The sequence below is a fragment of the Sminthopsis crassicaudata genome, chromosome 2 (genome assembly GCF_048593235.1).
Source record: "Sminthopsis crassicaudata isolate SCR6 chromosome 2, ASM4859323v1, whole genome shotgun sequence".
Taxonomy (NCBI): domain Eukaryota; kingdom Metazoa; phylum Chordata; class Mammalia; order Dasyuromorphia; family Dasyuridae; genus Sminthopsis; species Sminthopsis crassicaudata.
This window is the reverse complement of record NC_133618.1, coordinates 631,431,611-631,440,831: the sequence shown is the minus strand read 5'-3', so window position 1 is coordinate 631,440,831 and position 9,221 is coordinate 631,431,611. Positions and strand designations below refer to the sequence as shown.

General features: G+C 56.6%; 1 protein-coding gene across 1 annotated transcript; it reads right to left on the bottom strand.

Annotated features, from left to right (window-relative positions):
• Window positions 1-970: 970 nt before the first annotated feature.
• ISL2 (ISL LIM homeobox 2) lies at window positions 971-7,203 on the bottom strand. Its single transcript, XM_074296498.1, has 6 exons — window positions 6,917-7,203; window positions 5,865-6,054; window positions 4,760-5,025; window positions 2,653-2,933; window positions 1,802-1,969; window positions 971-1,214 (listed from the first exon to the last, which is right to left on the bottom strand). Exons 1-6 carry the CDS (start codon window positions 6,972-6,974, stop codon window positions 1,098-1,100), a joined length of 1,080 nt encoding a protein of 359 aa, XP_074152599.1. The 5' UTR covers window positions 6,975-7,203; the 3' UTR covers window positions 971-1,097.
• Window positions 7,204-9,221: the final 2,018 nt, after the last annotated feature.

Sequence of the window (9,221 nt, the reverse complement as noted above, 5' to 3'; positions counted from 1 at the left end):
TTAGAAGGCGGAGGGTGGGTTGGGTGGGGACCTCCGACAGCTCCGCCTTTCCTCCCCTTTACGGGCCCACCAAAAGGGGCTCATCGTAAAGGGCCCCGAGCCAGACGGACGGCAGCGCCGGAGGCGGTTTACCCCCTCCTGCTACAATTTGTACCTCCCTTTCGATTTCCTTTCCCAAAAAAACTAGCTCCAGCTCCACGTGGCCCAACCCACCTCCAGCCCCTGAGGGCTGTGGGGCCCCACCCTCAGACTGAGCCAACAGGACACACCGGGGCAAGGCCAGAGGGTGGGGGGTTTTGCTTTTTATTATTAAGATCAAAATATTAGTCCCACTATGAACTTGCTGTTTCTCAATAAATAGCAATAACTTACATTTGTTTGTGTGTGTGTGTGTGTATTCTGCAAAGGCTCACACACTCGGTCCTCCGTCCACCGATAAATTAAAACATTTGCAAGAAAAGTCTCTTTCTCCATATATTTGGGGTTTGGTTCAGTTTCGTTTTGGTTTTCCAGCAATCATGCGATTTAGGGCTTTGGGCATTCTCTCCTTCTCTGTTCTTCCTTAGCCCTCCCCCCATCCCTAACCAACAAAAGCACTTAAGAAAACAACCACCAGCAAACCAAAAAGAGATCGGCCAGTTGAAGCCAAATTGACCCCAAAGCCCTGAGTGGGTCATAGGGAGAAAGGGAGAGGTCAGCCTTCCCCAGCTTCTGGCTGGAAATCGATTTTTTCTTTCTAAGCCACCAGGTGAGTCGGGATGAAGGGAGTCAGAAAGCCGGATTACAAGGTGTACTGGGGGAGGAGAGGGAGAGGGAAGGCCTAATCCTAGTAAATCCTCAATTTGGGTTTTGCAAAAATAAGCCCAGCAGAGAAGGGGTTCTCCGGTCTGCAGAAGGAAGGTCACATCCTGGTGCTTTTGGCAGTCAAAACAGTATCTCTCGCGTCTCTCTCTCGTTTTCTTTCTCTTTACTTTAAATAACAATAATAATTAAAAGGAGAGAGGGTTCAGAGAGCTGGAATGGCCTGAGCATGGGTGAGTCTCATGCAGGGAGCATGCTAGATCCACGGGACAAGGGGCCCACAGGCCCCAGGCTCCTCACGTCTCCACCGGGCTGGGCACCATGCTGTTCGGAGTGTCCGGGAGCTGGGAGGATAAGGAGGTCACGTCGCTGCCAGAGGAGTTCCCCAGGGAGCCTGACTCAGAGAAGGACACCTGGGATGGAAGGCAAGAGGGAGGGGGTAAGAGGCCATCCGGCTTGGCAGGCCTCCTGCCGGCCCCCACCCCATCACTCTGCCACGTGGAGCTACAATCAAATGACTTTTAAAATTAATGGCGTCCACCCAGGGGCTGACAGCAAGAAGAGGGACTTAGGAAGCAGAGTCCCTCCCCCCTTTTAGAGCCATCTTCTCCCTCTAGGTTAATCCCTCTGGGCTGGGCACCCTCAGCTGGGGGAGGTTGGGTCCCTTGGCCCAAAAGGGCCTTTCAATCCCAAGCTAAGCAGCATTTAGCAGCTGGAGCTGAGCTCTGAGGGAGGGGGGAGGGCTAGTCTAGGCCTTCACCTACTACCCCCCCCCCCCACTCTATCACCTGCTTCCCAGAGTTCCTTCACACTTCTGTGGGGGAGGAGAGGCCGGCCATCCCCCTTTCCAGTTTAGCTGGAGGTCCACTGAGACAGGAGGGGATCATGGGCCACCACTCCTCCCCACATCCTGCCATGGACTAGACCTGGTGGAGCCCTGCTGGAGAGAAGAGGCTGGGGAGGCAGGAGAGAAGCTGAGGCTCAGGCCGGGGTCCCTTACCAGTTGCTGGAAGGCTGGCTGGTCTAGGTCACTTTGTAGGGCAAACTCGCTGAGTGCTTTCCAGGGGGGCTGATAAGTCTGGACCTCCACGGCACTGCCCTGCACTGCGCTCTCATGTCGGATGGGACTGCCGGCCACCAGAGGGGTCCCGGTGAGGCCCTGCAGGCTCTGAGATCAGCACCCAGAAAAGTCGGGTTAGGGGAGCCGGCCCACCCACTTCACTTACCCACCCCTGCAGGCCGTGCCCGGGATCCCAGGCGCTCAGAACCTTGCCGAGAACCCCCCCCCAAAAAAAGTGGCCGATATCCCCTAACCCCAGCCCGCCTCCGGGTGGCCTGGAGGGCTCTGAGATCCCGACAGCAGCCCGGCCGCATGGCTCCTCCCCCAGACTTCCCTGGCCGATCTCCTCCCGCAGCCCCCAGCCTCGGCCCAAAGAGGAGCCGGCCCCGTCGGAGCTGCAAGAGGCTGAGGAGCGCAAAAGCTTCCAACGGGGTTCGGCCCAGGAAAAGGCGAAGGCCGGGATGGAGGAAGAGGGAAATGTCCCCCAGCCTCCGGGCCCCAGCCAGGCCCCGCTGGGCCTCCAGGCCGCTCCCCTGCCTCCAGGGGAGGGAAGCGGTGTCAGCCCCACTGAGAAAAGGACCCTCGCACAGACCCCACGCCATGTGGGCCGGCCAAGGTTTAATTTAAGTACTCCCCTTGCTCATCAAAGTGCAGTAATAGTAAGGAGAGCGCTACAGAGCGCACAGAGTGTCCGGCTCTGAGAGGGGCATGTGGCAGCCGGTGTGCGCGCGCTTGCGCTGTCCCCACGACCCCCGCGCGGCCTCCCCGCCCGCCCCGGGCCCCTCACGCACCGTCTTGTCGCTGTGCTGCTGCTGCTGCAGCTGCTTCATGAGGATGGACTTCTTCTTGTCTTTGCAGCGCTTATTCTGGAACCAGACGCGGATGACCCTGGGGCTGAGCCCCGTCATCTCCACCAGCTGCTCCTTCATGAGAGCGTCGGGCCGCGGGTTGGCGGCGTAGCAGGTCCGCAGCGTGTGCAGCTGCTTCTCGTTCAGAACCGTCCGCACCCGGGTCGTCTTCTCCGTCTGCTTGTGCACGTGCGGCCGCAGAGACGGCTGGCGGCCCGAGCCCGGCTCTGCCGGGGGACAAAGGGCGTTAGCGCCGGCTCCGCCCGCGGGCCTCCGCCGAGGCCGCCTCACTGCACCGCAGTTTCCCCTTCGAGGACAATCTGGCCGGGGTCTGGCTCCGCTCTGCGCCGGAGCGGGGCGGGAGCGGCCCGAGCCCCGGGCCCTAGAGCTTCAACAAGGCTTCCTGACTGACTCAGAGAATGCCCGTTTCTTCTCTCTCCCGGTCCCTTTGCTTCTTCCCTACTTCGCCTGCCAGCGGCCTACCTGGTCGTCTTCAACTCACACACACACACACACACACACACACACACACACACACACACACACACACACACACACACACTCACACAGACAGACACACACACACACACACTCACACAGACAGGCACACACACACTCACACACACAGACACACACACTCACACACACAGACACACACACTCACAGACAGACAGACAGACACACGCACGCACACGCACGCACACGCACGCGCACACACACACACACACACACACACACACACACACACACACACACACACGGCCCTTAAAAGGAGTTAGCCAGAGCCCCCTCCCTCATCCCCAGCCTCTTCCTCTTCCGGAGCCCTGTGCTCTTGCCTCCCCGGAAAATCCTCCGCAGGCTCCGGACAACTGTGCCCGGTAGCCCCGGCCCTTGACAGCCCTCGCGGCAAAAGCGGGGGAGGGAGTAAGGTGTCGGGTTGCCAGCTGGTCAGGGCCGCTCTGTCCGCAGACGTCGCCCTAGGATCTTTCTGGCCCTGCCCGGGTTCCCTCTTCCTGAGCCCAGCTAAAGCACTCGGGTGCTGAGGAGCGTCATTCTATTCTGCAAGGCCGGAGCAGCGGGGCACTCTGGCCGCCCCGGGCTTCCCTTCTGGCCTGAGAGAAGGATGAATGGAAGGGGAGGCGGGGAGGGAGGAAGTCGAGATCCCGAGATCTCTTTCCCCCTCCCGGGCAGAGGACAACCGGGCTGGGGGCTGATTTTTTTTTTTTTTTTTAAACTCTCCTCTCCCTCAGGGAGTGCAGATGCTGGGCTTAGTATAATGCTGTGCCATCCAGGCAGAGTTAAGGGATAATGGGGAAAGATGCCTCCGTTCTCTGGGAGGGCTCAAAAGTGACTCCTTTGTAGCCGGCCCATTCCCTGGGCCCTCTTTCCCTTCCTGCCACTGAGTCCCCCTGCTGCCAGCCTCCTAAAATCTCTCTTGCTCCTTGTTCCAAACCAGGCTAGTTCTCTTCCAAATTGTTCCTCACCTAAGATTCCTCCTCTTCTCCAGGGTTCTCCCTCTCCTGGGCCTCCCCTAGCTCAGGCTCCTCAGGCTCAGAGCCCAGCCTCTGCCTCCTGAGACCCCCGGCTCCTTAGCTTTCTTAAGGCAGGGTTTCAGTTCCATGCATTATACCAGAGTTGAGTAGTCTTGAAAGAGCCTGTCTGAGGAGCTTATGACCAAAGAGAAGCGGGGAGAGCCTCTCAGAGAGGCTTAAAATAGGGTCTGAGTCACTGAATTCGGGCTTATCCCCTGAGTGTTCACCAACACACACACACACACACACACACACAACACAATTCTATCCACTGTGCATCTCTGTCAGCCCTATCTATGTCAGGAACTCAGGGACAAACAGCTGCCTTAAGGTGGAATGGGATCTAGTGTCCAGTGTCCCCAATATTACAGACAACAAAGGTTGGTTTAGTTATCAATTAAACACATTCACCTAGAGAGAAGCCGAACCCCAACTTTCAGACTATACCTGAATTACCAAAACACTGAAAGCTCTCAGTTAGTGAAAGGGGCCCCTTCTGTGGAGGGAGATGGTGCTTTCCTTAGAAAGGGGGAGACTCCTGCTGCTTGCTAGGTGTCCCGGGCTCCGAGGACTCTCGGCCGAGGCCCTGTCCAGCAGGAGGGTGTGATCTGCCCGGCACAGAAGCTCGTGCTCCCTCAGGGAGAACTCGTCCCCGGGCAGCAGCTGGCGACTGCACACGGAGCAGCGGAAGCACTCGATGTGGTACACGTTCTCCCGGGCTCTCATCACCAGGTCGCTGCTGCTGAAACCCACCTTGCATTTGGCACACTTAATGCCGAACAACCTACGGAGGAAGATGGGAGTGAGGGGAGGAACCAGCGGCTAATGCCCCGACCATTCCCGTCTGCTCCCGGGCCCGGGATAGGCTTTGCCTTCCCGTAGGCCCAAGCGACTTCTCACAGCAACATGCCCACCGGCAAGGGAAAAAGCAAATCCCCGGCTTCTCCCCATTTAATCTGGTCACTGTTCTATCTCTGCCTGTCTCCACACACACACACACACACACACACACACACACGGGCAATTTACAAAGAAATATCGCCACATTTACACACACATTCACGCTTTCTTAAAGCACAGGCACACACACGGGCCTCCATTTTCATTTCCAGTCACAATAATACATTCTTACAAATCCACACAGTCACACAGATGCAAGATGCGATTTGACAAACGTAAGGATCTCTCTCTCTTGCTTCCTGTCTCTCTCCCTGTCTTTTTCTCTTTCTGTCACTCCGGCCGGTTCTAGGGACACCATTTCTAGGTCTCGACTGACCGAGGACGGGGGATAAGCTCGGCAGAATGCATCGGATGCTATACCGTGGGGAGCTATAGTTTTCAAACGACAAGAGCTCGGCATGCCCGGAGAGGATCCCTGCTCCAGCGAACACACTGGAGAAGGAGCCATGCGGTGACAAGGAGGGAGAAAAGTTTCTGGGCGCCCCAGGAGGCAACGCGGGGACAGAGGTGCGGGGCTCGACTCGGGCCAAGCGTGGCCAGGTGGGCAAATTAGGAACGCGCGCTGGAGAAACGGAGCCGGGGACGGGTGGGGGCGGGGGCAGCCAAGGTCACGTTGCAGGTTAGGGTCTTTTCTTTGCCGGGATAAACAGCGACGCTCATCACCTGATATAGTCCCTTTTACAGTACGTCTTGCCGTTTCTCACAAAACACGTGCAGGTTTCATCCAAGTACTGGCTGCATTCGGCGCACTTGAGGCAGGCTGCGTGCCACTCGAGGTCCGGAGAGACCTTGAGGATGTACTGGTCGTGAATCTGAGTCCCACAGCCGACACACATGGCAATCCCCGGCTTTTCTAGCGGGGAAAACGAGCAGAGGACGCAGATTCAGGAACGGCCCAGCAGCTGCTTGCTTTCCCAACGTATTTGCAACACAACTTTTTTTTGTGTTTTTATTTATTGCTCTCTCTCCCCCCCACACACAAGAAAACCACGAGCACCCATCCTCATCATCAGAAAAAGCAGTCTATTCCAAAGGTTCCGTCATTTGAAAGAAAAATCCAAGCCTCCCATTTGCGAAGGCCTTTCCCCCCTCCCCACCTATTTTCGTTTCGGATCCGTTGGATTTTTCTTTATCATTATAGTGAGGAGGATTATTTTCCGGGGAACTAGCTGCGTGATAGCTGAGATGCGAAAGCGCCGCGGAGAGCTCCCGCCAGCCTCGCCGAGCGCCCGGCTCCGCAGCCCCGGCCGCCCCGCTGAGTGCACCCCGGGCGCCACCAGGCACTTACTAGCCACAAACACAGAGGACTCGCCCCTCGGCCGGCGAGCTGGCCCGCTTCACAGTTACAAAGCGACAGGCTTCCTTCGGAAAGCACGGAAGGAGAGCTAAAGGCGAGCTAAACACGAGCAAGAAGCAGCCCGCTCCTCCCTGCGCCCCCATCGCGGCGCGAAGCCCCGGGCCAGCACTCAGTCTCCCAGCCCAAATACTAACAATGTCCTCCGCGGGGAGGACCGGTCCCGGGGCTCGGAGAAGGGCCGGAGCCTCCGTCGGAACCTCGGCTGCCTTGTCAGAGAGAAGCCACTTGTAGAAGCTGCTGAGCATCTCCCCGTACCGAGGGACGTGGGGAAAACATTTTCCGATATCATGCACACACACACACACACCCCGCGCAGGCAGGCACGCGCGCGCACCCACACACACAGAAAAGGACTTACTCTTGGAGTGATCCCCCATAGCACCCAGAAAAGGATAATTAAAAAGAATATCCACCATGCGCGAAGTGTTAGGATGCAGACGCGAGGATGGTGGGCTTCGTCCGGGCTCGGCTCTTGGCTAACTAACTCCTCCAGCCCGGAGGACTTGGGTGGGAGAAGAATTCTGCACTGGCCCCGCACGCCGCATGACATCAGCACGCTCCCAGCCCCCCCGGGCTCCGAGCCCGGGGGCGGGGCCTGTGACGTCACGCCAGGATTTAGAGACTGGGGTGGGGGCGGGCGGGGAGCTGGCCCGAGAGGTGCCGTGGGACTGGAGGAAAGGAGTGGGAGGGGGCGCGCAAGGGAGATTGGCCGAGGGGGAACGGGGGCCACTTGATTGGCCGCAGCGAACAATGGGAAGCGGGCGCCCCCCTCCCCGCAATCTACAAGAATTCTCCCCGGCTCCCCCGGGGCAGTCAGCCGAGAAGGGCCGGCGGTGGCTCGCGGAGCCCCGCGCGCAGGCCGGCCCCGGGCTGCCGCTCCTCCCCTCCGCGGTCCTATGGCTCAGGCGGGAGATGATCTGCCCCGGGGAGAGCTGGAATGCAGACCAGCGCCGCAGGCACCATTTGGGTCTGTTCGCCCAGCCTTTTAAAGGGGCGGGGGGGGGCACACACAGACACGCGCGCGCACACACACGCACACCCCACTCCCGGGGAAGACCGGCTTTGTTTTGATGGGACTTTGAAAACCCCCAACCCACTTCCCAGTTCTCCCTGCTCCTTCCTCCCGAGGCTGCGAACTTGGGCCATGGGGATGGGAAGCATCTCCGCGTTCTCTTTCAGCTTCCCTTCCCCCTCCCAACATCTGCCCGACGTGGATGTAGGTGTTGACATTGGACAGGGCCGAGAGAGCTGTCCTCCCGCCGGGGCTGGGAAGGAAAGCTAGGGTGGGTGCTGAGGCTGGTTTTCCAAAGTTCCTTTTTTTTAAAGGTGAAAATGGTCTCGATCAAAATGCGATGCTTTTAGGACATATTAGCAGAATATGACACTTCTTGTTGGGAAGGATGGGAAAGGCGTTTAGAGCTACTTTTCGCTTTTAGAGCAAATTATTTTGGAGAAGCAATTCTGTATTGTTCATAAACCAACCGCAAGGATAATGATGAAACGAGGGTATTAACTTAGGGTGATTGGTTCCCTGACGCTGTAATCGACTGTGTCATTGTTCCTGGATGGAGTGTGTCAATCTCCTCGTCACCCCCGTTTTTGCTGGACCAAAAGCGCTTCCGTGGCCCTTTGGGATGGGAAGGTCCTCGAGGACTTTTGTATTTATGAATTTAGAATTGAGCTCACTTCCTGGAGCACAGAAACTCAATAAATGTCTCTTGACTTGATTCTTCTGCCCATTGTAGTCCAGGCGTTCAATCGAGTCGGAGTCTTCGTGACCCGGTGGCAAGGATACTGGGACAATTTACCATTTTTTTCCGGTGGATTAATGACTTGCTCAGGGTCATACAGCTAGGGAGTGTTTGAGGCCGGGGAGCAAGCAGATAAATAAAAGAGGATAAATGCCTTTTCTCTCACTCATTCTCGGGGTAAACATGTACAATGGGGGCTTCGGAGAGGGGAGAGAATACAACCTTTCGGAACTGCTCTCCCCCCGTTCTGTTTTTACTTTTTCTTTTTTTTTTTTTTTTTCATTAAAGTAGTTTCCATTTTAAAAGGTCGTCGGGCTCCTGCTTCAGACCCAAGCACAGATATTTGTCAAAAGGAGAAATCAATTGAATCTTTCTTTTTTATTTTCTCTCTTTTTACCTTTGTACCTTTTACCTTGTCTTTACCAGTCTGTCTGCCTTCCTACTACGCGTTTCCATCTCTGAACTTGTCTGTGTGTCTGCGTTAGTCCTGTCTGACTCAGGGTCTTTGCCCTCTCCCTCTCCCTTTTTCCTTCTTTTCTTTTTCTCATCCAGCCTCCCTCCCATCTACACAACCCGAGTGTTCTAGAGCCTTCAGGCTAATTTCATTTCAAACCTTTCCCTGAAGAGCCCTCCAAGGCATTGCTGATGCTGGAGAATACCACCCTGATTGGAGCGCCGGAGAAAAACTTTCCTCCACGCCCTCTTATTCGGGAGGAAGAGTCTAAGAGAAGCCGAGATAAGATGAATCCAAGCTGTGACTCCGGAGTCATGAGATCTCACTGCCCTGGGCCCCACCTCTCCCCATCTTCCTTCTTAGCTTGGAGCCGAGTTCTAGGGGTCCCTTGCTCCTGGTGTCTTTATTTAACCTACTCCACTGTTCCTAAAAATGACTCTACCCAGGCAGAACAACTG